At 48.0% G+C, this 23,325-nt stretch overlaps 11 protein-coding genes and 2 non-coding genes across 14 annotated transcripts; 5 read left to right on the forward strand and 8 right to left on the reverse strand.

Annotated features, from left to right (window-relative positions):
• Positions 1 to 17: 17 nt before the first annotated feature.
• On the forward strand, positions 18 to 1,366 carry SPPG_01447 (mitochondrial 37S ribosomal protein MRPS9). The gene is made up of 5 exons (XM_016749764.1): positions 18 to 462; positions 526 to 834; positions 900 to 980; positions 1,044 to 1,122; positions 1,189 to 1,366. Exons 1-5 carry the CDS (start codon positions 51 to 53, stop codon positions 1,199 to 1,201), a joined length of 894 nt encoding a protein of 297 aa, XP_016612038.1. The 5' UTR covers positions 18 to 50; the 3' UTR covers positions 1,202 to 1,366.
• SPPG_01448 (uncharacterized protein) lies at positions 1,337 to 2,311 on the reverse strand (the record flags this gene model as incomplete). Its single annotated transcript, XM_016749765.1, has 6 exons — positions 1,337 to 1,567; positions 1,635 to 1,654; positions 1,721 to 1,779; positions 1,843 to 1,890; positions 1,957 to 2,102; positions 2,165 to 2,311. The coding sequence occupies 6 exons, from the start codon at positions 2,309 to 2,311 to the stop codon at positions 1,337 to 1,339; spliced, it is 651 nt and encodes a 216-aa protein (XP_016612039.1).
• Positions 2,312 to 2,605: 294 nt separating this feature from the next.
• On the reverse strand, positions 2,606 to 5,932 carry SPPG_01449 (uncharacterized protein; the record flags this gene model as incomplete). The annotated part of the gene is made up of 8 exons (XM_016749766.1): positions 5,200 to 5,932; positions 3,896 to 5,114; positions 3,643 to 3,814; positions 3,521 to 3,576; positions 3,288 to 3,439; positions 3,118 to 3,217; positions 2,910 to 3,043; positions 2,606 to 2,848 (listed from the first exon to the last, which is right to left on the reverse strand). The coding sequence occupies exons 1-8, from the start codon at positions 5,470 to 5,472 to the stop codon at positions 2,606 to 2,608; spliced, it is 2,349 nt and encodes a 782-aa protein (XP_016612040.1). The 5' UTR covers positions 5,473 to 5,932.
• A 684-nt stretch (positions 5,933 to 6,616) lies between these two features.
• On the forward strand, positions 6,617 to 9,734 carry SPPG_01450 (uncharacterized protein; the record flags this gene model as incomplete). Its single annotated transcript, XM_016749767.1, has 12 exons — positions 6,617 to 6,718; positions 6,777 to 7,259; positions 7,325 to 7,693; positions 7,751 to 7,814; positions 7,887 to 7,921; positions 7,981 to 8,028; positions 8,099 to 8,263; positions 8,334 to 8,512; positions 8,576 to 8,754; positions 8,816 to 8,957; positions 9,021 to 9,201; positions 9,279 to 9,734. 12 exons carry the CDS (start codon positions 6,617 to 6,619, stop codon positions 9,591 to 9,593), a joined length of 2,262 nt encoding a protein of 753 aa, XP_016612041.1. The 3' UTR covers positions 9,594 to 9,734.
• SPPG_01451 (RNA-binding ATPase activator ESF2) lies at positions 9,657 to 10,935 on the reverse strand. Its single transcript, XM_016749768.1, has one exon. It carries the CDS (start codon positions 10,928 to 10,930, stop codon positions 9,725 to 9,727), a length of 1,206 nt encoding a protein of 401 aa, XP_016612042.1. The 5' UTR covers positions 10,931 to 10,935; the 3' UTR covers positions 9,657 to 9,724.
• A 110-nt stretch (positions 10,936 to 11,045) lies between these two features.
• Positions 11,046 to 12,495, forward strand: SPPG_01452 (uncharacterized protein). The gene is made up of 5 exons (XM_016749769.1): positions 11,046 to 11,314; positions 11,380 to 11,429; positions 11,484 to 11,603; positions 11,682 to 11,743; positions 11,801 to 12,495. Exons 1-5 carry the CDS (start codon positions 11,074 to 11,076, stop codon positions 11,916 to 11,918), a joined length of 591 nt encoding a protein of 196 aa, XP_016612043.1. The 5' UTR covers positions 11,046 to 11,073; the 3' UTR covers positions 11,919 to 12,495.
• SPPG_01453 (uncharacterized protein) lies at positions 12,089 to 14,806 on the reverse strand. The gene is made up of 12 exons (XM_016749770.1): positions 14,732 to 14,806; positions 14,494 to 14,662; positions 14,347 to 14,427; positions 14,219 to 14,283; positions 14,061 to 14,166; positions 13,845 to 14,003; positions 13,585 to 13,776; positions 13,328 to 13,526; positions 13,170 to 13,263; positions 12,975 to 13,107; positions 12,830 to 12,909; positions 12,089 to 12,767 (listed from the first exon to the last, which is right to left on the reverse strand). The coding sequence occupies exons 1-12, from the start codon at positions 14,764 to 14,766 to the stop codon at positions 12,218 to 12,220; spliced, it is 1,863 nt and encodes a 620-aa protein (XP_016612044.1). The 5' UTR covers positions 14,767 to 14,806; the 3' UTR covers positions 12,089 to 12,217.
• Positions 14,807 to 14,940: 134 nt separating this feature from the next.
• Positions 14,941 to 17,096, forward strand: SPPG_01454 (uncharacterized protein). Its single transcript, XM_016749771.1, has 3 exons — positions 14,941 to 15,593; positions 15,786 to 16,827; positions 16,884 to 17,096. The coding sequence occupies exons 1-3, from the start codon at positions 14,980 to 14,982 to the stop codon at positions 16,980 to 16,982; spliced, it is 1,755 nt and encodes a 584-aa protein (XP_016612045.1). The 5' UTR covers positions 14,941 to 14,979; the 3' UTR covers positions 16,983 to 17,096.
• On the reverse strand, positions 17,027 to 19,149 carry SPPG_01455 (uncharacterized protein). The gene is made up of 13 exons (XM_016749772.1): positions 19,091 to 19,149; positions 18,946 to 19,018; positions 18,797 to 18,863; positions 18,536 to 18,738; positions 18,433 to 18,470; positions 18,326 to 18,366; positions 18,216 to 18,266; positions 18,108 to 18,152; positions 18,003 to 18,044; positions 17,596 to 17,946; positions 17,458 to 17,530; positions 17,305 to 17,400; positions 17,027 to 17,246 (listed from the first exon to the last, which is right to left on the reverse strand). The coding sequence occupies exons 1-13, from the start codon at positions 19,110 to 19,112 to the stop codon at positions 17,098 to 17,100; spliced, it is 1,251 nt and encodes a 416-aa protein (XP_016612046.1). The 5' UTR covers positions 19,113 to 19,149; the 3' UTR covers positions 17,027 to 17,097.
• A 116-nt stretch (positions 19,150 to 19,265) lies between these two features.
• Positions 19,266 to 21,758, forward strand: SPPG_01456. Of its 2 annotated transcripts, none has more exons than XM_016749773.1 (10): positions 19,266 to 19,486; positions 19,546 to 19,661; positions 19,717 to 19,792; positions 19,854 to 19,940; positions 20,013 to 20,141; positions 20,215 to 20,326; positions 20,391 to 20,664; positions 20,727 to 20,938; positions 21,002 to 21,178; positions 21,248 to 21,758. In XM_016749773.1, exons 2-10 carry the CDS (start codon positions 19,645 to 19,647, stop codon positions 21,625 to 21,627), a joined length of 1,464 nt encoding a protein of 487 aa, XP_016612047.1. In that variant the 5' UTR covers positions 19,266 to 19,486; positions 19,546 to 19,644; the 3' UTR covers positions 21,628 to 21,758. The 2 variants fall into 2 exon arrangements, with proteins under 2 accessions (XP_016612047.1, XP_016612048.1); XM_016749774.1 differs by having other exon boundaries at positions 19,721 to 19,792.
• Positions 21,588 to 22,519, reverse strand: SPPG_01457 (uncharacterized protein). The gene has a single exon (XM_016749775.1). It carries the CDS (start codon positions 22,420 to 22,422, stop codon positions 21,763 to 21,765), a length of 660 nt encoding a protein of 219 aa, XP_016612049.1. The 5' UTR covers positions 22,423 to 22,519; the 3' UTR covers positions 21,588 to 21,762.
• An 11-nt stretch (positions 22,520 to 22,530) lies between these two features.
• Positions 22,531 to 22,602, reverse strand: SPPG_10026. The gene has a single exon. It is a non-coding gene; the product is annotated as a tRNA-Glu (tRNA).
• A 502-nt stretch (positions 22,603 to 23,104) lies between these two features.
• On the reverse strand, positions 23,105 to 23,176 carry SPPG_10027. Its single transcript has one exon. It is a non-coding gene; the product is annotated as a tRNA-Glu (tRNA).
• Positions 23,177 to 23,325: the final 149 nt, after the last annotated feature.

The following is a 23,325-nucleotide window of genomic DNA, read 5'->3' on the forward strand; positions in this document are numbered from 1 at the left end:
CGTTCAAACATTCAACGTTGACCTTCCAGATCACCGTCCCGTTCTTCGCCATGGCGGCCACACGCTGCTTCGTTAGCGCCAGCCTGTTTACACGCCGTGCTACCTTTACTACTCATGGTACTCAACCCATACTTCTCCGTCATACCTTTCGTCATGGTCGTCTCTATGCGACTGCTCCACCCCAGAACCGAACAATAGCCAACGATCCACACCCGACACCGAGACCAGAAAACATCGCCTACTTCACCGGAAACCCTCGATACTATCAAGATGTGATGGATTTAAACGCTTTGATTCGGAAGCATGCTCTCTCATTCAGAGATAGTTCTCAGTACAAATCCATTATGGCAAAACCCAAGTGGATGACGTTGGAGGAGATGCAAGAGTTTCTCGAGTATAAACTCGTTCGAAGCACATACACTGAGCTCGTGCATAAGCTGAATATTCTATATACAGTTCAAGGTAACTCTCACATATTGCTGCCTCCGTAGTGTCAGAAAGAGACCGTCCTAATGTTGCCATTAGCTCGTGATCCGGACGTAAACCGGTTGCTGTCAAGATTTGTCAAACCAGGAGCAGCGCTTGTTACACAGGTGAAGGAGCGGGCTGGTTTGGACGAATTTGGTCGGTCATACTCGTACGGATCAAGAAAAACCGCAAAGGCACAAGCGTGGATGGTGAAGGGTGATGGTCAAGTATATGTGAACGGCACTCCCGTCTCGGATTATTTTGCTGAGGATGTTGACCGCGAAGTTGTTGTGCGACCACTTGAGGTGGCTCGTCAGTTGGGGAAGTATAATGTTTGGGCGTTGGTGAAGGGTGGGGGGCCCTCTGGTATGTCATCTTGATCGGTCGTTGAACAACGATTCATGGGCGACAAGCTTAACTTTCCCCTGAAGGGCAAGCTGCCGCGGTCTCTGTAGCAGTGGCACGAGGGTTAGTCATACATGATCCAATGCTAGAGACGGCCATGAAAGAAAGTAAGTTAACTGTAGGTCTTACTTTTATATCCCATTCTTAAAACATAATGTCTCTTCTTCTAGCGGGACTTACGACAATCGACACCAGACAGGTTGAACGTAAAAAGACAGGTCAACCCAAAGCCAGAAAGAAGAATACTTGGTAAGCGGTCTTCTTGTCTTCCATTGGATCTTGATGGATCATCTAATTGTAATGACTCGTTTGCAGGGTCAAACGTTAAGCCAATCTACACCATTCGCGGAGGTAAAGCATACGGTTCATGTATCATAGACATCAATTTATTCCTATCATGAAAAATGGCAGTGGAAAACTGTGCAACGCAGGGTGACGATGGATTGTATTCTCCTTAATAATATTAGAGATCCTTGATGGATGCCTTCACATACTCTTGTATTGGCGTACTGAAATCTGAATGTTTCCCAAACGATACAGCAGCCGCAGAGGCATGACCGGGAGCAGTAGTTCCATTGGGCGTTCGAAGGCGTTGGAGATCTTTTGTGGGTGTTGACGAGATGGTGGTTCCATTTCCTTTAACTGCGCTGTCCGACCAGAAAGTAATGGGATGGGCAAAACGAGCTTTGTCGGCCTATTAGGTGGTATATGGTCAACGCTAGCTCAACTCCGCCCTTTTTGGTCAACCTTCGCGACATTACCTCCGATGGTGGCTCGCTGCCTGCATCGATCAGAATATACGCAATTAGGGATATCCTTTGTCATACAACCGTCATGATGCACGTACCCAGCTCCTTCAATGTTCCATATACGTCCTCGTGAGCAAAATCTGCTTGATGAGTTGATCTAAAGATAGGAGTTGTCAGTCAGTCCGGATAGTCGAATGAGAAAAATCGAGACTATACATACATCCAACCCTTGGCTGATCGGTCAAGTGGAGTGTCTTTCACATCCTCGCTTAATATCCAGTGTTATCTCAAAATTGATATTTCTTGTATATTGTCAGCAATTGCACTCACGTACATAGCTTTTTTCAGAAGATTTTCCTCTACGAGTTGACTTCGCTTTCCCAAGTGATTCACATTTTTGTCTAGAACATTGAATGGCTTATGTGCCTCGCGCTGCGTAGTGGTCTTGTACTGCTTTTCTAAGCCGTGGATCAAGATATCCTGTAACGGACAATGAGTCAAGTGAAACCCAATATGATAGTATCTTCAGCCCTGATTCTCACACGATGACCGTTTTTACTCAGGTTTGCAATATCCTCTCGCTCATCCAACACTCGGTCACCAACCGCCCGCTCTTCCACCCAGTTTTCCAACAGAGTCGCACCAACACCGTGATGGCGATTCCAATCTGTGCCGTTGTGGAATTGCATTCTTACGGAGCTGCAATGGCAGAGAAACTGAAGTGGGTTGGTCGATAGAAGGGAGACCCCGATGGCTTACGTAATTTACAATGTCAAATGTATCGGAAATAATAATATATAAAATATTTTCCAAAAAAAAAAAGAGAAACTAATATAGACAATCGAAAAAGAAAGAGTCCGTAATAAATAAATCTCCATCGGCACTGCTCGCCTCAATACATAGCACCTCCGATGACCTCCCACGGGCCACCCCGACAGGTGAGCCCGCGAAGGTTCTATGAACGCGGAACTGCCAAGTGTTCGCTATCGTTCCGTAATAGGGGAAGACTCTGTAATGACAATTTCATCGTCAGACTCGTCATATCCGCTGGTTTCGGAGTCATCAGCGGTTTCGGTCTCGCTAGCTGTTGATGTCGTCGGGTCATCTCGAACCATTGCATCTTCAGTTTCTGGAGCCGAAAAACCAGTCGTCAACAAACGTATGAACGCCAAATCCTCGTCCTTTTCGTGCTCTTCCAATCCCTGCGGAAAGGATGGAACAATGATCTGATAGCATACTGGTCAAATGCGGGGTCGCGCACAGTCCGAAATAAGACATGTTTTTCACCTTGCCCCTTAGGATATCTTTGCGTTTTTTGCATAGCCGCTTCTTTACCCAGCCGGGAGCGTCTTCTAGCGATTGCGCGGCTCGCGCGACACGCTGTCTTCGGAGAGCTTTCGGTGAATAAGCAAACGTCAGCCCTACAATGGTAACCGATATCAGCACATCCTCGATTCAGTCCAATTTCACGTTTGGCAAAGCCTTCAATACTGACCTGGTTGTCTACTTAAGTCGCGATTTCTCTCCGCTACTAAACGTTGCTTCTTTTCGCCGATACTGTCCAACATCTTCTTTCGTGTATTCCACCGTCGATCCTATTAACGTAAAGATTGTCTCATTAATGAGCGCCGAAAAAAAGCTTGCCAAGCGGTCAATTAAAGCTACCAGAAACGTATCAGAGGCAAGCTTCACTGCGGCCTCATACTGGCTATTGATGTGTATAATAGTATGCCGGAGCTGATTGGCCGCTATCGTCAACCGTCTTTCTCGTTTTTCTGTGATTTCAGCAATTTGGGAAAGATACTCCGGATGGTTGCCTGTGAGCCAACTAAATCAGTCAAGCTTGCTCGTGCGGATGCAGATCAACTGTTCAAGAACACTTGAAAAGCGACACCCACCTTCGCCAAGGAGTTTTTCCTCGAGCTCAACCTGCTGCAATTCCAAATCACACAATCTTAAAACGTATTGGTGAATACACGAGTCTCATAAATATGAAGCAGCACACGTCAGACCATCATACCTTTTACGGATAGATTCGGCTTGTGCCTTGATTTCCAGCATCTCCGCTCGGTATAATTCACCTGCTTTCTGAATGACGCCTAATCGTTCATCAAACGGGTCATTTTCGGGAGCGACCGAGACGCTCTTCGTGGGTGAACAGGCTTGATTAAGCTGCATGAGATCCTCTGCGTCTGTTGAACATTGTTCGATGAATTTAGCCACTGCCACAGCCTTTCCATAACATAAGGCCAGATACGATCCCTGACACATACCATTGACTGCGTTACCGTCTTCAATTTCCTCACCACGCTGCGCAGGCGGTGTTCGGTCCCGCTTAGAGCTAGCTACCCCATTTTTACCAGTGAGGCTTTGCACGACTCTTCCGCGTTTCTCACGTTTTCTCCGCTTGCCTCGAACAGACGTTGCTCGTGGCCCTCGAAGCTTCTGAGCAGGCGGCTGCTGTTCAATCACCTCAACTGCAGGTTCTGGCGGTTCGGGATGCTCTTCAATATCGAGTGAAGGGCTTCTGATACGTCTATCAACGGCTTTTGGCAGCCACGGCCGCAACAGTGGAAAACTGCTTAGGTCAAAAGGTGATCGATTCGCTTCCGGACACATCGGGCGGAAACTCGCAATGCTACTGGTAGGTGATGATCTTGTTCTCCAAAGTGACTCAAACATATCGCCGTCATATAAAGGCACCATACTTTCAGCCAACGTAACCTTACGTGTCGATTTCAACCAAGGCTCCGGCTTTCCAAGAATGTCGTAATATGTGGGCCACCCATATTCTCCGTAACCATAGGACGCGCCGTACAAGTCCAACTCTTCGGAAGCTCCTCTTCCGTTGAGCCTTCCGCTGTTTTCCAACGACAGCATGTAGTCGCCATAGCTTTCTTCTTCACCCTGTCGATAGGGCGTCCGGTAGGCGTTGTGGCCTGATGAAATATCCACATCTCCAGTCTTGGCGTGGCCAAGAGTTTGTTCTCTTCTATTTGATTCGCATGACAAGGTAGTTGCTGCAGACGGAGCTGGCGACGCGGCTTCCGTCGCTGGGTTCGCAGACGGAGGTGATACAGTAGAAGTGGTTATTGATGACGAGAAGTTCGGCAGTGTGCCCTCTGGTAGAGAGCCGGCTATATGCGGTTGTTTCCCTCCTGGTGCTGCGGATGCCGGAGCCAAAGCAGCCGATAACTGTGAGGTCGCCACAGACGATGACGGGGCCGAAGGAGTGTGGACAGAGGATGGAGCCGGAAAGTATCTCTGTGGTGCAGAACCAGATGTGGCATGCATCGACGAACTGGAAGTTGCGGACATAGATGCACCATATCCAAAGGGGTTGGCATACAGGCTCGCGAGACTTGCGCCATATAGATTTTCTAGTGCGGCCAATCCCTGGCTGTAGTCGTAGTCGTTTTTCTGGTTTGATCCGTACCAGTAGGGAGTATAGAGATTAGGAGCACTGTACGGTGCAACGTTTTCCGTTGCCGTCTGAAATGAACAATAGGTGATCAAGTGTCAGCACTCGGCAGCGAATGGGAACAGCGTAGAAACGCTTGGAGTTACATAAGCCTACCGATGTGGGGATTGCAGGTATGCTGGTAGGAACATCATTTGCCGGGAACGTGCCACTCTGCGCACTGTCGCTCGCTGCCCGAAGTGGTTCTCGTGCAAAACTATTATAATATGCTTCGTAAAATCGAAGGAGGTCTTGGGCAAGATGATCGGGAATCGAATAGGACGGGAGTGGCTCAACGTCATTATGATTGACGGTGGTTGTCTGACTTGACGGTGCGGGAAAAGCCTGAGACGCCGCATGGGAGGTGCGGTGGGCTGAGAGATCTGACATGTGCTTGCGACGGAAAGCCAAGCAGAAACACGCGCACAGAACGCGTCACAATAGCTGAAGAGTCCTGTACGGCAACGGCAATAACGCTACAAGCAGATGAAGCGAGAGAAGCACGGCGAACAACAAGTGCGCTCCAGGGCGTTCCCCAACCTCTCCCTCGTGCAACAACCCAATAACAAGTCTCCACAGAGGTCAAACGCACAGTAAATTTGTGTCAGGAAAGGAAAGGCGAGTTGTCGTTCTTCACAGAGGACGGAGGAGTAGGAACAGCTTAAGGCAGGTCGTGTTGGATTTCGCTGGTCAACTTGGGAGGGAATGGAACACCTGCCCGGATATCAGGCCAATATTGCACTCAGATTGCAGTCCGGCTCTCACACAAATGTGTGCTGTTGGTGACGGTAAAGAGAAGGGAGAACCGATAGTGACTATCGGCAGCAGCGCTGGAATGAAACTGATTGTAGGTAAGAAGGTGGAGTAGGCTTGGAGTTGGACTTCGATCGCTAAGCTAAGCACATTGGTCTCCCTTGATTCAAATCACGTGTCCCTATTCATGTGGGCCAGAGCAAGAATGAATTGCTATCTAAATTGCCCATTCGTTGGGTGGTAGATATTAGGCATGATATTGCACGGGCATGAGAGCACCTCTTCAATGGGCTGGCAGTTTGAACGCTGCTCGGCGTAAAAAACGACACCGGGCCCGCTGGCTGCGCATAGCTTGGGCGTTTGTTTATAAAGCAATCGCGTAAGCAGCAATTGAACACTAGCCATGAGTTTCAGCGTATGGAAAAAAAAATATGTACGAGATGTAAAGCCAACAATTCTCCCTTGCTCAGCTAATGTTGACCTGACAGTATTTGGATATGTCGGTGCAGGCAAATCACCCACCATAGTATATGACAAGAGGTTATACAATACTCTTCAGTGTTCACGCAGCCGGACCTTTGAAATGTGTTATATTTCCGTCTATATCTTGCCTAACATAAGTCACATAGTTCAGTATGTGCCTGATAAAATCCTCCCAGATGATGTTCTTGCGACGGAGGGCATATCAGACTGCCAGACCGCCCTTGGAACCGACAAGGTTTCCAGAGTCTTTCCAGGAGAATCCCAGCCTGTGGCTTAGCTTGTCCGGGAGCCTGGACAGATGAGCCAATCTTCGTCCTGTATGAAAGTCATCTCCGCAAAATCTCCTATGGACGAGCCTGCTGAAACCAAAAAGCGTCCTCTGGATTTAGCCGCTCTTAGGGTAGGAATACTAGTTGATGATACTTGATGCGCTATTCAAGAACTGAAAAGTTGCTTAGCAAAAACAACTTCAAAAACGGCGAAAGGCCGCTTCAGAGAGTCAATCTACTGCACGCAATTCTGACCAGAAACCTCAACAGCGCTCATCTCTGAGTGGTCGTCTGTCATCTGGGCCGTTTCTTGCACCATGTCCCCTTTTTCCTAAAATTGGTCGACCCCCACGACCACAACCGGTCGATGTAGAACAAATTCAACCTCCTTGCAATCTTCTACCGGCTTCTGCTTTGACCTCAACCACGAAGGCAAACGCTAGTTTAAATCCTTTCGCTGCCTCAATCGAAGAAGAAGGGGAATTAAGAGTAAAGAAGAAGAATCCTTTTAGCGTGATCGATAACATCTGCGAATCGCGTATTTTGTTGCCAAACGATGAAGACTCCGCGAGCATAGCCGGAGATGGCTTTGAGCTCCTGGACGGAGGTATGGGTGAGCATGTGAGCCAAGCTCTCCAGACTCAGCTCGGAAAAGTCTCCAAACTTGCACCGGTACGTGATGAACCCAACAGGTCGAAGGTTATTTGATGTCCTCATTCAATTTCGCGGTGATCCAGTCGCTTTCCCGTTCTTTCTCCTGTCCAGCAGGACTCGCAACACCACATATCTCGCTTTCGAAAAAGTCTCGGGGATCGCTGACTGATTTTCTGGAAGCATCCAGTCATTATAAGGACGATAGTGACGCTAGCGTGACATCCGAAGACGAGGAGGCAGCATCGCATGGCTATATGTCTGATGTAGAACAGGATTGCGAGTTGCAGGGGTTATGTAAGGAGACAGAGCTCACACCAGCATCTTGTGCCACCGATGAGCACGACGCTCAGCGGGAACTGAGAATTAATGGAGACGATGTGAAACCAAACGACCAGGAGGTCGGTGCTGGAAACAGCACCGGATTTTTGGACCTCATTATTGGGAAACGACTGGTAATGTTTGGCTACGTGCTCGCCAAAGCCAAGCATATACTTAACACCTGATTGTAGGAAAGGGGAGGAATTACCGAACAAGAAATCTTGGCTATTGCGGAGTTGACTAAAGTGCGAAAAAGTAAGGCTGTTTTTCGATTTAACCGTCGAATACCTGAGATAGCATCTTAAATACCTGTGAATCTCTGACCAGCTGACAAGAAGACGTCTCCGGCGCCCGAACCTCCGGTAAGTAAGGGTCTATGCGAGGGAGCATCTTTGATATATCGACTCACTGAGTATATTAGAAATGTTCCAGCGATATCAGGGGCACAGAGAGTGTGGAACGTGTCGCAGTACGTCGTGTATTTACAATTGCTGACAACCCATGTGCTCGTGAGAGACGCTAAAACGTTACCTGTACAGAATTCCAATGAGTTACCGATGGATTGGACCATTAAAACTGGCATGACGATATTGTCCCGAAAACCCTTTGCATGCGCTTCCGAAGGAACTTCTGACGAACAATCCGGTTACTTGCTACATTTCGTCCAACATCGTGCTGAAGACCCAAAAGACTTGCCAAAAAATGTGAGTGCCCTCGTCATTTGACGGCCTATCTAGGGAAATTCTTGTTTAATGCTGGTCAACCTTCTGACAGCAAACCTTTGGTTGCTCAATATACCCTTACCTCTATCATTGGACTTATCCGCCGGATAAACTTGCGCCGTCAAATGTTGCCTTAATGGCAAAGGTACTTGCCAAGGAAGAAGATGAAGCTGGAATGAAAGACTACGAACGGCTTGAGTTAGCTCATTTTAGAAGATGTGAAGAAGCATGGTGAGATCATACTTCAGCCACCAGGCGCCTCTCCAGCAGAACTAATCCGTACGTTACTACCAGGAAAGAGGCCTTCCAGTCTGTTTATGCAATGACACGAAACGGTCACGCCGAGTATTTTTTTTACATCAACTCGCAGTTCTCCGTTGTGCTGTTTTCGGGCGACAAAGATTCAAGTAAGGAATGCGATGCATTCATGTCGACGTCGACAGCCGGTATACGCAAATGTCTAGACGCTGAAGGTAACGGAATCAGCTGGCAAATATCCCGACCCTTAAAGCAGGTGCTCATCTTTTGAAAAAGGCATCCAATACCACCTGGTATTTGGTGATCGAGGACGGGTATTCCGTCGACAAGATCGGTCTGAAGTTGACGGAGCACCGCTTTTCAGCAAAAAACCTGGGAATGACGACGGCTCCAAAACATCGGATGGAGGGGAATCGAGGTGCGTTGATGCTATAATTGTACCGTCTCATGGGCTTCAGTCGTTCTAATGCAGAATACCAAGTGGTCAACTGGACCGCAGCAAAGAGAAGCATCCACTGCGCTTTAATGGTTACGCGAATGTCCACCGCCTGTTTAACTTTCTGCTAAACTGGAAGGAACCACAAACAGAAAGACGTGCGATGCAGTTACCAACGCTACTGTGCGCAACGCCGTTTATGAACGCGTCACTAAAGACGGCAAAGGTCTGTGAATTAAATCCGAAGTTCTGCAAGAAAGATGCCACATCTTGCAGCTAACTATAGTCGAATGTTTACCACAGATATTGAAAAATGAGAAAGTTCGCTATAATGATGTGGAAGATCCCGTTGGCGGGAAGATGATTGAGACGATGCACAAGCTTCAAATCTCTGGTTTTATTTTACCGACCAGTGCATACGACATGCTGACGCTGTTAAGAGCGCAGCAGGTGATCAAAGATCCGAGTGGTGGTCTCCTGATGGTGACCGTCAAGACTGAAGAGCGAACAGTCGGGTTGAACGCTGGGCTCGCCGACAAGGCGGAGACCGGGAAGACTCGACAAGTGGCCACTGTTAATACGATTGCATGCAGAGGGAACGTTTTGCGATGGAAGTAACCTGATAATGAATGTCTCAAAGAGGGATAACATTTCGAGACAATGTATATATGAAAGGGATGGTATAGACGTTATAGACGTTCATGCAAGTATTATGTATTTAAAAAATTGTATCCTACACATTTGGAAACTCAACCGAAGAGCTTTGATAAGACTGCTGCCTTCTTTATGGACGAACCAGCGGTAGTCGCCTTCGCATCAGAGTCCACGACCTTCCGTTGTTTGAAACGCCTGCGAATGGCCGTTGTCTCATCAGCGTTCAGGGTCGACGCAGCCGCGTCATCCTTTCCGATCTCAGCTCCCGCCTTTCGCTTCTTTTGTCTATTTCTCTCTTCTATAGCTTCAACCATTTTCGCTTTCCCTACATTCTTGACATACGCTTTGTTTTCCCTCTTTGCCTGAGCCATCTCAGTCTTCAGTCTCTGTTCCCTCACTTTCAACTCATAAGCAATTTGCTCGGTCAAGTGGTTCCACTTGAATCGTGGCAGATACTTCATGTTCCAAATGTCATCGTAGTAAAAGCTTCGCTTTTTGCCCCCGATTTGCTTTCCATTCAGATGCGTTGCAACTTGTCGTGCAACCTTTTTGTCCAGAAACTCCACCCACCCTTCCGTATAGTTCTGTCGTTTGTTATGCCTATACTTTTTTCGTCGGGCTGCGATGCGTGGGTCTTCAGGCGCTAGGTAGATACGACCGATCGCGCCGAAACGGGCTAGGAGTTGACGGAGTTTAATGGGACGCATGAAAGGTGGGACACGAGAGAGGTAAATGACGCCTGTTGCATCTACTTTGGATTGGAATTTTGCGAGGGATTTGGCAGTTAGAGGTTTTGCGGAGGAGAGTGGCGGGAGAGCCAGTTCTTGGGGATTTGTTATTGTACTATTGTCAGGATCAAGAAGGGTAGCGAGGTCTTGTTTTTCCGAACTGTTATCGTCATGGTCATCTTCGGATGCAGAATTGCCTTCTACCTCATCGTCGCTACCCCCTGAGCTACTCTCTCGACCATCACTATCCTGGGTCTCGTCGCTTGGCAAAACAAATCGGGAGTCAAGCAGATCCTTCCGCTTTGGTGTGGTGCCTTGTCCCTTCCTTGAGACTGATCGCAAGTAAGCCCCTTCCGCTTCCTCCTCATCGCTCTCTTCCTCAGAGTTTATCGAACCATCTGACTCGCTAGTGTGATCACTTTCAGACACTTCCAAATCTCCTGGAATTTCGTCCTCTTGAACTTCCAGGTTAATGTCCTTCTTAAGACCCTCTTGTTGTCGCTCTCCCAGCGCCGTCCGTATATTGCCCTTTTTCTTTTGTGGCATTCCTAATACTGAGATTGGATACTTCATTGACTTCAAAAACTGGGAACAAAAAAAAATATTGAGCTGCTGAGTCATCAGCTGAGTCACAGATGCATGTCATGACGTGATGACTTGTTCGCCCCAAAGTCCCGCTACGGGCTTCAAAACAATTCGCAAGACTTCATTTTGCAATGATAGACACCGACGAGGATCACCCATTGCCAGATGGGATTGCTACGATAATGGCCTGTCCAAGAGCCTCCGACCTGACGCCGGAGGCTGGAGAGGGCATAACAACGCTCGTAGCTCTGGACGGTTCCTCAAACTCTGAAGCAGCATTTGACTGGGCTGCTAAAAACATAGTTACATCGGGGGATACATTAATCTTGCTGAAAGTGCTTGAAGAATCGCAGATTGCAGATCAGTACTATGGTAGGTGAAGAGGTTGTCAGTTGTGTCGCGAGAAGTACTACTCTTCACAGTGTTGGAGTTGCTAGCGGATCAAGTAAACGGAACAGATATTCTTGAGGAAACACTCAAGAAGACGGTAATTAAGGATCTATGGACACACAGAGCCATGCCTAATTTAAAGCAAGAGCAGGCTTCAGAGTTACTTCACAAATATGCAACAAGGTTGACTCAAGCTTCCCCCCATCTGACAGATGTGGAAGTCACTGCGAAAGTGAAAATTGGAGCGCCACAGATCGTGGCGTGTGAGGTGGTGAGTAGCTGCGGATCGTCATCGCTGCTACAGTTGTAAGGAGGAAGTTTAAGGGACTTCTTCCATTGTTTGCAATAGGCAGATGATCTGAACGTCTCACGGCTGGTCATGGGCAGTCGGGGCCTGGGGATGATCAAGAGGTTCGCACAGCTGCCATTCTTTCCCTTGGTTCCGTAACGTAACACATTGTTTACTAGAATGCTTTTTGGGAGTGTTTCTGCGTACTGCATGGATCATTCTCATGTGCCTGTTACCGTTGTGCGAGTTGAAGACGGTCAATTGAATATCCATGAGGGTGGTAACAAAGCTAATTAGTTTATCCATGGCTGACTGGCGGCGCACATTTAAAATACGCTTTCGCTACGCCTCTGTAAACTTGCAAATTCCTGTTCTGTCTTCAGTGGCTCACGGCAAAGGATATAGGCCATCGAGTGGTGATGGCAATTGAATAAGCCGTTTCGCGGTTTGCCAGTCCAGATAACGCACGGTAAGTGACCCACAAACGGCCAGGATGTAAATACACTACAGTAATGTCCCAGGCGGCGCCAAATGTCATATTGTATGTTTCTTCTCCTTAACATTGCACATGTACTTGGGCAACCTTGCGGAATTTGCTATCCGCGCTCTTCTCGCGCTGTGGTGCCGCCACGTGTGTCAATGGGTGTCGAGGTAGCAATGAACGATTTGCGAAAGCGAGTTGGCTTTTTATCTCCGTCGCTGGGTAGAAGGTTTTCTTTCGAGTCCTCTTCTCCAGGTTTATAACTTCGTGCTTCACGCTCGCCCTGGAGCGTAATTCTGACACTTCGATTCAGACTGGACATACTCGTTTGCTTCTTTAAGGCGGATTTGATTGATGAATGCGAGGATGCTGTCGTGATCCGACTGGCGGGAGTCTCCGTGGGCGGACTAACGTCCACCTCTTTGAAGCTTGCGTGCATGTTCGCATGTGGGCGCGGAGTTTGCGCGAATGTGTCTGACTCAATAATAAACTCGTTGGAATCCACCTCCTCCCCATGTACTTCAGCCCTGGTTGGTTTAACACTGCTGTAACTCATATGAAAGGGGGTGACTGGAGGCTGGGGAGACTTTGCTCCGGCAAAAGCCCTCTGTGCTCGGTTTTGTAGTGGAGATGTGGCGGTGGGTATCATCCGTGACTTCAACCACCTGTAAGGCGTGTGCGTAAGCTCCATGATTTTCCTTGATTTATGATTGAGAGTCGTACTAACCCTGGAGTGTCGGGGAGTGATTTTAGAAGTTTTTGTGTCGCAAGTGATCGCCGCTCCTCTTCGAAGGCCATCTTCTCTCTCTTGTTTTGGACACCAGTGAAATCAGATCAACATCACCGATTCAAACGCACTGGTGTTCGCCAACCTGTAATGCAGCCCGTTCTATGCCGAGCTTAATCGCCGCCTCCGTGAACTTGCCCCGCTCTTCCTCCAATTGCTGACATTTCTGTTCTAGCTCGTCTCGTTGCTCCTGCAAATCCATCAGCGACGTCTCCAAGCTGAATGACGAATTCTGATGCTTAGAATTGGCCCGCTCATGAACGTCATTGGGCATACGTACTGTGCTGATAGCCCTTCATTCGATTTTGCATCCTGTTCATTCAGCGAGAGCTCCAATAAACGGTTTTGTTCAGCGATTATTCGCCTGTATTCGTCTACGCATTGTGGTTAAACTGGTGTAGCTTTTTCAGACGGCCTTCGAACTAAATCGTAACTTACCGCATTCTTTCTCTATAGCTTCCACCTTCTCATACAGTTGCTGTAGCTCATCCGCCTGGTGTTGAGAAGCTATTGTTTCGCTTAGGCGGGCCCACTCGTCGTGCAGTTTCATAATGGCTTCTTTAACTCTCTCCTCTACAGAGTGGCAGACGAGACTATATGGTAGCTGAAACTGTGCTTTCTCGGTAGGATCGGAAACCTGTGCAATGTGCCATGTTATTGGCGCCTGTTGTGCATTCAATTCGCGCTCCACTCACCTCCAGCGGTCCTTCATGACCGCACTCTATCCCATTGGATCCGTCCTCCTCGTGTGTTATCTGGTTTTTGAACTGAGTTTTCAGCTCCGAATAAAGCGCGTACAAAGTGTTGCGTAATGTTTGATTCTCAATCAGAAGGTCCTTTTCGCGATCTTCGTAGTTCTTTATTACTATATTGTACATTTCGTCTTCCTGTGTGAATCATCAACATAAAAGCGTGGGTTTGATGGTCGATCTCGCTGCCGAAATCCGTACGGTACCTTCTTGCTTTGTCCCCCGCCACCAGCGTTTGTTTTGGGTTTCGGTAATGGATTGGCCAGCTTTATCGCAACCTTTTGAGCCGCAGATTTCTCCGTGACTATTCGCTGCATTCTGTCTTTCAATCTATGGTGCTCACGTTCTCGTTTCCGGAGGTCATGCTATAGAACTCCAATGTGAGCCTGTGGCCACTATATCAATGACAGCCGAAAGCATACATTGTATTGTGTCTTGCTGTATTGCAAATTTGCCTTAGTGGTCTTCAGCTCTTCTTTGGCTGCATGATGCTTTTCTACCTCTTTCTTGAGGGAGTTCTGGGCGGCACTGAGAAGCTCTTAGGAAAATAGACACTACTAATATTCAGTAAGCGCCATACTCGAGTTTATTATTCAAGGTAGCAATTTCGCGATCGCATTGTTCCAGCCTTGCCTTCATCCTCGCCTAAGCAGATATAGTATTTGAGGAGCCATTGTCAAGGCTTGATGCTAGCAGCTACACACTTACAACTGTGCCTGCTAATTCGTCATTATCACCTGCAGTTCGACGTAATCTATGCTGTAGATCTTCTCGATATGCTACATCTTTCTTTTCACCGAAGGCGCGATAAGCAAGAGCAACAGTACTAAAGCTTTCATGTCAAACGAATAATACCTGCCGTTGTTGTAGCAGAGTGCAAATACAGTTTAAAACAGTAGCTGCATCATCCACGTTGCCTCCGAACCCTGCAAAGTCGAGTGCCACAGGAAAGCCAGCAGCGGCAAGTTCGTGATTTACAAAGTCAACACTTTTTTGCAGATTGCTCAAAGACCGTGTTTCAGAGCTAGATCAGCAGATGCCCCAAAAATTTAGATGTCAGGCTCAATATTGGGTTCCTGGGGTTGCCTCTTACCTATTGCCGCCCTCAAGATCTTGTATTTCTGCCATGCTCCCCCCACGCTGCCAATCAAGGAATGCCAACGTCGGCAAGATCGACCGTCAACTCGTCTGGACAAGTCGGACATGGACGCGTCTGTGGCAAATCCACCAATGAATTGACCTTCACGTGAATCCTGCGCCTCTTTGCATGCCTTGGATTCCTCGTCGACAGCAATATTTTTGAAAGCTGGTTTACTGGGTCGAATACAGTGTTCAACAAACATGACCGTTGACGAAGGCGGCCAACGCTTTGTGCTGCCCACCGTAGCAGATAACCCGAATGGGTGGGGCCCGTCGACCATTCCAGAGGAACTCTCACAGGTTCCGTATGCACCATACTCAAAATCCGATCGTCTGGGAAAGATTGCAGACTGGACCGCACCAGCTGGCAGTGACGGATATGGATACGACAGACGCTTTGGGGGAGATGGCGACCGCAGACGTCGCTTTGGTCCTGCGCAAGAATCCTTTGGAAGCGGTCTTTCGTCCATGTTTGCATACACGGTGGCCGCCGACGACGAAGCCACTTTCTCAGTCGTGGACCGTCAGAGCACTACCCAGAAAAAGCCAGGGTTCAAAACTCAACGGGGCGCGAGAGCAGGTGGACGAGGCGGTGGTGCGTGGCAATCTAGGACTGGCAGTCAGGCTGGTGGTGCCAGGAGGGATGACAGACGAGGCCAGCAGGGACCCCGGAGGCGTTATGGTGGCTATAATGATAAGCCAACCAGGATCAGGGATGCGAGTGTCCAAGTCGGTCCGGAGTGGAAGGTTATTGAAGAACTAGATTTTCCGCGAATGAACAAACTGTACTACGAAGTGGAAGAACCTGAGGACCTGTAAGTATTCTTCACAATGCTCGTGAGCTACGGTCACTGGGAGTAGATGGGATGTCATTATCTTCTTTGGCTTGACCTATAATGGAAGATCCAAACTGTATTCACACTGTCTGATTTCTACTTGCTGGTCACGGTGGGACGGCCGTTAATATCGTATGATATTTGCATTGACTTTTGTTAATCTCTCTTCAGATCGGGTCACGGTGTTTTCAACTACTACGATAAAACATTTGATCGCATCAATACCAAGCAGGAAAAACCTTTGCAGCAGATTGATCGCAACTTCCTCAACGTAACCGCCAGCGATGACCCGGTTCTTGTCAGTCATGCGAAGAGGGCATCAGAAGGGGTCACTGTTTACTCCACGGACAACGTCTTAGCTACATTGATGTGTGCTACCCGCGCTGTGTATTCGTGGGATATCATCGTCAATAAGCAGGACAACAAGCTGTTCTTTGACAAGCGTGACGGTGGAGCTTTCGATTTTGTGAGTGTGAATGAAAATGCAGCTGACCCGCCGATGGATGGAGCCGACAAGGACAATATCAACACACCTCAAGCGCTGGCCATGGAGGCGACGTACATCAACCGCAATTTCTCTCAGCAAGCGCTTAGAGACAACGAAAAGGTTGTAATGCCACAGCGTAACCCGTTCGACGAGAACAGCCAATCTGAACCAACCCCATCCCTTGCTTACCGATACCGACAATGGAGTCTTGGGGACGGCATCAGCCTTGTCGCTCGTACCCAAATCGATGCCGCCCTGCATCAACCTGGCGCCAATTCCCAACAGCCCACCGGTGTCCTGAAGCCCAAGAGCTCAGCGCACCCACCCACTGACACTTACTTCGTGAACGTGAAGGCATTGAACGAGTTCGACTCCCGCGCTCCGGGAAGCGGTGGTGCCCCTGATTGGAGGCAGAAGCTTGACTCTCAACGTGGAGCTGTAATGGCCACTGAGATCAAGAACAATGGGAACAAATTGGCACGGTGGGCTATGGAAAGCATTCTGTCTGGTGCGGATCAGCTCCGTCTTGGATTTGTGTCAAGAGTAAATCCGAAGGATCGTAACAGGCATACGATTTTGGGAACAAGCGCATTCAAGCCTCGCGATTTAACCAGTCAAATGAACTTCAACGTTGGTAATGGATGGGGTATCTTGAAAATGTTTGTGGATTTATGTGTAAATACCCTGGAAGATGGAAAATACGTTCTTGTAAAAGATCCAAACAAGGTACGTCCAAGCGTGGGAGGGTCTCTACATTACCCGCTGACCCCCTTCCTATTTAGCCCTTGCTTCGATTGTACTCGGTTCCAGATGACACGTTTGAGGCAGAAGAAGACGTGCCTGAAAACGTTAGTGAGGCAGTGGAGGATCAGGACCAGTAGTGCTGCAATATCTACTTTTGCATATTTTTCAATATAAATAAAAATCCGGCACAAAATACTTATTTCAATTACGCGGGAACGATACAAGAAAATACATATGTTGCGTCACCCAAAATTAATATGGTTGATATGCTTGAACTCGTTGAGATGGGGGAGGCTGCGCGACATAACCGTAACCTGGCTGCGGAGAACCGTAATTAGTTTGCGGTTGTTCGTATGACGAACCGTATCCGGGATGGGAATTGCCATGTTGTGGGGCGTATACTGCATTGGAGAAGGTTAGCTCTAAAGACATGCAGTAAAAGTAACGGAACATGTTCACCATTTGGATGTCGGTATTGAGCGAGATATGCATCCATAAGCTTGTGATATATGGAGCACGCCCTTGAGAATCGATCGTTCACAGCGCTCAGCTCGTCTTTAAGCCAGTTTTGAGTCCATGTGCCGAACCTAGCATCTTCATGTGTAACTTTACCTTGTTTCGCACGGTATGTTTCTAAAAGTTTCACCAGCTTAGGCCTCATCATCAAAATATCGTGATAGAGTTGCTACAGAGGAAAACAGTTATGGTGCCCGATTATACACTATCCTGCTCTGATATCAGCATGCTAACCTGCAAATTTTCATTCTCCGAGAAATTATCTCTCTTTGGATCCAAGGTCGATAGTAGATGGTTAAAGTCTTGAATCTTCCGGGCGTTGGCCAGGACCTCAGACTCTCCATCCTTCGATGCTCGAGAAGCCTCAGCAACAGCTGCTGCTGTAGACCCTGGCCCTTCCACCTTTTCCACGTAGTTTGAAGGAAAAATCCCAATGCGACCCCGAACTTCACCTTTCCACCATTCTTGGAATGTCGTCGCATCATAAACATTGATATACTCCCCCCGCTGCAGGCGTAACTCCCCTTCTTCCGCTCCAGGAAAATCGTAGAGCGCTCGAACTTGAAACAAGACTTTCGGTCCCGTCTGAAGAACAATATTGTTAGAAGTGGGTGCAGCTGAATTATGTTATGAAACCTCACTTGGATAGGTTTAGGTTGCTGTGCTGGTTGTGACGACGGCGTCTGTGCCATTTACATAATTCGTCAAAATCCACACATGGTAAGCAATGATATAGGCCACCTTACTTTGGCAGATCTGTTTGCTTCTTGGGCGGACAGAGACAGGGCCAGCTAGAGGACTATGTGAATTTCTAATGCAGCGATACTCTTGCATCGAAAGCATTCCAAGCTTACCGCTAGTTGGAGCTCCTCATCCTCCTTCTCCTTACTTAACATTGCTTGAGTCTGAATAGAGGCATCAGATTTGTTTAAAGTGCTTCGCATAGTGTCGTCGGCACATGTACCTTAACCACGTCGGGTTTATGTGGTGCCGGGAACTGGTAACCTGCCGAAATACGATGGTTTAGGTCAAGATGCTCAATTGCAGCAGTGTGATAGTGATCATCTTCACCTTGAGATTTGAGCTGATTGTAGGTGTCGACCATGAACCTAGATATCGGCGGCATCAGCACTTGCTCTCACTCCAAATGCGGAATCTTTGGCGGGCTACCTACCCAAGTGAAGGATCTCGCCCAAATTCCTCTGCCCATTGTTGAATGAAGTCCAATACCCTAGTCCTAACAACTTCATGTACTGCTTTGCCTGAGACCACGCGAACCAGTGCGTCAACGAACGCTCGGGAAGAGATCTCTCGTCGGAGAGGCTTCCCGCAGTTGTGAACAAGCGAATTGGCGACAGTAAGCGCAAATAGTACAACCTGCGACAATAACCCCATGTCAGACTTTCTGAAGGAGCAGTACTGGCATTCTCCTTACATTCACATTCCTGTGCTGGACGCGCTTTGTTAAAATCTGGACTGCTTCACGGGCTGAAGCCTCAGAGCTAGATATGGCAACGACAATTCAGCAAAGGGACACCATTTATACACTTGAAGACTTATCCATTCAAGGTCTGGTGTACTTACGTATCGGCCTTCTCACATATCTCAATGATAAGCCCCCAGTCCTCACCTGTGTTCGTTTCACTTGTAGCTTTGGCTGAGGCAGTTTATAATAGATGAGATACTGCTCGCAATCAAAACAAACCAGGTAAAGGAGCTAAGGCCTTACTGATGAGTTCCTCGAGAGACATTGCAATATAAAGGTTGGCAAGTTTGGCCAGATGATTGTTGAAATTACCTATTCTTGGGTCAGTAGGCGTCGGGGCTTCGCAGCATGTCACACAAGATCGCGTGATCCGTGACTCATTCAGCTCGAAAAGGTCGATCCTTTGCAACATACCATGAGTGCTGCCGAGGGATCTTCAAATGCTCGCTCGTGCTAGCACGGCCCGGTGCGTGTATGCCTTGTCGGGAGGCGGTCGGAGCCGCCCTACCGCCTGGCCTACTTTTTGGCGGTGGAAAACCCCCACCGTTCGGGCATGTGAAATCAGAAAGCATCTCACAACGACTCCATGTCGCGACCCTCCTCTCTTTATAACAACCCCTATTTTTTACGCAAATGCCGGTATGAAATTTATGTCGTTCCGGACTTTTCTAAGTACCCATTTAAAGAAATGTATATAGAGCCTCACATCGGTCATTTATACTCTACTGTCCTCGCTGACACCCTGCAGCGATGGTACAGCTTGAAGGGCCATACAACGGTCTTCAGCACCGGAACGGATGAACACGGACAAAAGGTTTGCGCTATTGTACTTGTGTCTTGCTGCTTGTGGCTCATTTGGGATGCCGAAGTAAGATACAAGAGGCGGCAGAGAGACATAAAATGGAAGCAGGACCGTTTTGTAATATGGTATCGGAGAAGTTCAAGGTATGAACATTCTGACTCTTGCTGGTTTTCGCCGCTGTTTGGAGATTGAATTTTCGGGAAGGTGCTCTTCAATAGCGCCAACATTGCATACACTGACTACATTCGAACAACGGAACCGCGACATCAAAAGGCAGTTCATTTTCTTTGGGTTCGTATGCACGCGCATGAGGTGCTGTCTTGACAGCCATAGTTATAGTTATCATCGTACTCCTCAATTCAGAAACTGTTGCTGGACCGTGGATATATCTATAAGGGATATCATGAAGGATGGTATGCGGTGTCCGATGAAACATTCTATCCTGCTTCGCAGGTTGAAGAAGTGGTCGGCACGGATGGTAAAATGCAAACGGTACGTTCGTGTTCTCAGTTCCTTCTATCCCCAGTGTATTCTCATCCATGGATATCCCATTACTTATTGACAGATATCAAAAGAGTCCGGACAGCCGGTGATATGGATGAAGGAGGAGAATTATAAATTTCGTCTCAGCATGCTCCGAGAACCGCTAATTGCGTGGCTGCAGGCAAATCCTGATGGTAAACCCTGAAAGTATAAAGCAGTTTGTAGCGGTACTCACGCGAAGCGACATCTACTTGGCAGCTATTATTCCAAAGACAAAATACAACGAAATAATTACCGCGCTAACGACAAGAGCTGACGAGCAACTTGCCGATCTGTCAGTGTCCCGGCTAAGGAGCCGGGTGCAATGGGGAATAACGGTGCCCGGCGACGATGAGCACGTCATATACGTGTGGTTAGATGCCTTAGCCAACTACCTAACCGTCCTCGGTTATCCCTGGACTCATCCGGAAACCAGTGGTCTGCAAAATGCATGGCCGGCACAGTGTCATGTTGTAGGGAAGGATATCCTCAAGTAAGTCGTGGAAAATTGTGGGTCTGCCGAGAGAGTCCAACTGACTGGACTTCACTGCGTAGGTTTCACGCAATTTACTGGCCAGCATTTTTAATCGCAGCTGGGCTGGCTCCTCCTCGGAGAATCGTGGCACACGCTCATTGGCTCATGGGCAACCAGAAGATGTCAAAAAGTAGGGGAAATGTGGTGGATCCTACCAAGTTGCTCTCAATGTATGGGGTTGATCCGGTTCGATACTTTCTGATGCGAGACGGCGGGATTACAAACGATGCAGGTTGGTGTCGACCGTGTCGAACAAGTACAATTCACAACCTTCTCATGTTTCACGCACTTGCAGAGTTTGCTGATAGTATGATTCACATGCGATATAAGAAGGATCTTGCTGGACAGCTTGGTAATCTCGCAATGCGATGCTCTGCGCCAAGAATAAATCCAGAGATGACGATCCCAAGTGAGCCAGGGGTGATCACGAATGCGGAGGAGGTATTGGATGGGAAGCTGAGGGCACTACCAGGTGAATTCTCCGCACATCATTATCAAACGTTGCATGGCCTTATGATGCTTACATTGCCCAACCCCTCAGCCGTTGTGCAGGCTCGATTTGAGAATGTCGAATTTGGGAGAGGATTGGAAAGCATTTTTGAATGCGTTTCGGAGGCGAACAAGTATTGGGATGCATGTAAGCCATGGATCCTTGTCAAGTCGTCAGAACCTGATGCTCGGGCCCGGCTCCAAACCATTCTATATTATGCCTTTGAGACTGTACGGATGGCGGGACTATTACTTCAACCTGTTTTACCACAGAAGATGGACCAGATGTTAGACGACATCGCTGTTGAGAAAGACCAGCGGATGTGGCAAAATGCCGTATTAGGACATCGCTGGAGGGATGGTGGCGATCGCCTTAGAGGACACGCTCCTTTGCCGGAGAAGAGAAAACCATTATTCCCGAAGTTAAATTAATGTAACATTGCTACGCACAACTCTGGATATGCTCTTTTAGAGCCTGCTAGCCGAGCAATAATCGGAATTGTGGACTAATTATACGTTCTTCCCACATCACAATTATCATCGAAATTTGAACAATGTTTCCACTACTCAAAAGCTTTCCAAATGTACAATCATTTTAGCCAAACTTCCAACATCTTCAAGGCCCGGTCCCTGGGCCGATAGACTCTTCCCATTAGCGAGACCTTGGTGTTGTCGGAGATCTCCCTTCGCTCCAGGAGGTCGCAGCCATCCCCCGGCCTGATCCACATCCCACCCGCTCTTGGCTGCTAATTCCATGGCCTCTGCTGGTGCCCCTAGTCCCAATAATGCAGCAGCATCCACAGCGGAAATGCTTTCATAGGAATTGGCTATCAAAGCAAATGTTCGCTCCTGAACTGCATTCCTAAGTCGAAGCACTAGGACTTCCAGTATTGATGACCATTGTGTCGACGCCATGGCTGAATATACGGAAGGTAGATCCCGATTCCACAAATGGCTTGCGACTGTAGTCACGGCTGCGAACTCGGGGGTTTGTTGATCTCTGGGCGTTCGTTTAGCGACCAATCGAGCGGCAGGAAGGTCATTTTGAATGAGATGAGCTAGTTGGAGAACCGAGTATAGGCTGGGTTCGTTTCCGCTAGGTACCGCCCCTGCTGGCCCATCCATGGGAGAGGACAGCACCAGAGAATTCCGCAGTTCGAGGTCTTCCGCTAAGGCTATGAGTTGGGGTATGTCGCCCTTGGAAATGCATTGGTATATCTCGTCCATTATACAGTGGCAAAGATCTCAGGAAACGAAGAACTCCCAGATCAAGGTTTCGGGGTGGTGAGTCATATAGGGGGAGACCCGACAAAAGAAAAGGCGAGAGCAGTTCAACTCCGCATCGGGGAATCGAACCCCGGCCACCGCGGTGAAAGCGCGGGATCCTAACCACTGGACCAATGCGGACTACAAATGCAGTTGGCATAAGGTCCTATCGTAATATTAAGAAATCTGGTAACTTGCCGATTATGCATGTAACAAAGTAGAATTGCCACTTCTTAATGAGATGTCAAATAGACAAACAATATCATAGCAGTCGTTCATCAATCTTCTTTCTTTTTCAATTGACCATATCTAGCGGTAAACGGTTTCGGTCATTAATCCATCAAAACCGGCCCATGATTCGTAATGGTCAATTAATGGAGGTTCCCACTGTCTACGCGGCCACTTGATATACTCGAAATACGATACCTAGTAAATTAAATGGAAACTACAACCGATTGTAACCGTATTCGTGCGAAAACGAAGGAAGTATAATAAGATTTCCAATGTCGACTTATGGAAGTCAGCATGAAGGAGGTTTTCTTCGTAAGCTTCAATTCGCTATAGCAGACAACGGTATTGTAACAAAGTCACACAAAACAGTGTAGTCATGAAATTGACAAAAAGGACCGGTCGGAGAAGCAAGCTCCGCATCGGGGAATCGAACCCCGGCCACCGCGGTGAAAGCGCGGGATCCTAACCACTGGACCAATGCGGATGCGTTACAGCTCTTTACTTCTGCATATTGACATCGCGTTTACAGTTGGCAGATTGTATCATGGTTTAGAATACAAGTATATAAGCACTTTGATGAGTAGCTCGTGCCGTGGTGTTCGACTGTCATCCAGAGTGGAAAGATGGCAAGCC

This window comes from Spizellomyces punctatus (genome assembly GCF_000182565.1).
Source record: "Spizellomyces punctatus DAOM BR117 chromosome Unknown supercont1.2, whole genome shotgun sequence".
Classification (NCBI taxonomy): domain Eukaryota; kingdom Fungi; phylum Chytridiomycota; class Chytridiomycetes; order Spizellomycetales; family Spizellomycetaceae; genus Spizellomyces; species Spizellomyces punctatus.

Coding starts and splice junctions, on each gene's coding strand:
- SPPG_01447 (XM_016749764.1), top strand. CDS start 51: ATGGCGGCCACACGCTGCTTCGTTAGCGCCAGCCTGTTTACACGCCGT. Junction 463..525: donor TATTCTATATACAGTTCAAG/GTAACTCTCACA, acceptor TGTTGCCATTAG/CTCGTGATCCGGACGTAAAC. Junction 981..1,043: donor AGAGACGGCCATGAAAGAAA/GTAAGTTAACTG, acceptor CTCTTCTTCTAG/CGGGACTTACGACAATCGAC.
- SPPG_01451 (XM_016749768.1), bottom strand. CDS start 10,930: ATGAAGTATCCAATCTCAGTATTAGGAATGCCACAAAAGAAAAAGGGC.
- SPPG_01452 (XM_016749769.1), top strand. CDS start 11,074: ATGATAGACACCGACGAGGATCACCCATTGCCAGATGGGATTGCTACG. Junction 11,315..11,379: donor GATTGCAGATCAGTACTATG/GTAGGTGAAGAG, acceptor TGGAGTTGCTAG/CGGATCAAGTAAACGGAACA. Junction 11,604..11,681: donor AGATCGTGGCGTGTGAGGTG/GTGAGTAGCTGC, acceptor TGTTTGCAATAG/GCAGATGATCTGAACGTCTC.
- SPPG_01453 (XM_016749770.1), bottom strand. CDS start 14,766: ATGGCAGAAATACAAGATCTTGAGGGCGGCAATAG. Junction 14,167..14,218: donor ACCTTGAATAATAAACTCGA/GTATGGCGCTTA, acceptor AGAGCTTCTCAG/TGCCGCCCAGAACTCCCTCA. Junction 13,777..13,844: donor GCGGGGGACAAAGCAAGAAG/GTACCGTACGGA, acceptor TGATTCACACAG/GAAGACGAAATGTACAATAT.
- SPPG_01454 (XM_016749771.1), top strand. CDS start 14,980: ATGACCGTTGACGAAGGCGGCCAACGCTTTGTGCTGCCCACCGTAGCA. Junction 15,594..15,785: donor GTGGAAGAACCTGAGGACCT/GTAAGTATTCTT, acceptor ATCTCTCTTCAG/ATCGGGTCACGGTGTTTTCA. Junction 16,828..16,883: donor TTGTAAAAGATCCAAACAAG/GTACGTCCAAGC, acceptor CTTCCTATTTAG/CCCTTGCTTCGATTGTACTC.
- SPPG_01455 (XM_016749772.1), bottom strand. CDS start 19,112: ATGTCTCTCGAGGAACTCATCA. Junction 18,367..18,432: donor CAATCAGCTCAAATCTCAAG/GTGAAGATGATC, acceptor GTATTTCGGCAG/GTTACCAGTTCCCGGCACCA. Junction 17,247..17,304: donor TCAATACCGACATCCAAATG/GTGAACATGTTC, acceptor TCTCCAATGCAG/TATACGCCCCACAACATGGC.
- SPPG_01456 (XM_016749774.1), top strand. CDS start 19,288: ATGCTCGCTCGTGCTAGCACGGCCCGGTGCGTGTATGCCTTGTCGGGA. Junction 19,487..19,545: donor TATTTTTTACGCAAATGCCG/GTATGAAATTTA, acceptor AAATGTATATAG/AGCCTCACATCGGTCATTTA. Junction 21,179..21,247: donor GAAGCTGAGGGCACTACCAG/GTGAATTCTCCG, acceptor CCAACCCCTCAG/CCGTTGTGCAGGCTCGATTT.
- SPPG_01457 (XM_016749775.1), bottom strand. CDS start 22,422: ATGGACGAGATATACCAATGCATTTCCAAGGGCGACATACCCCAACTC.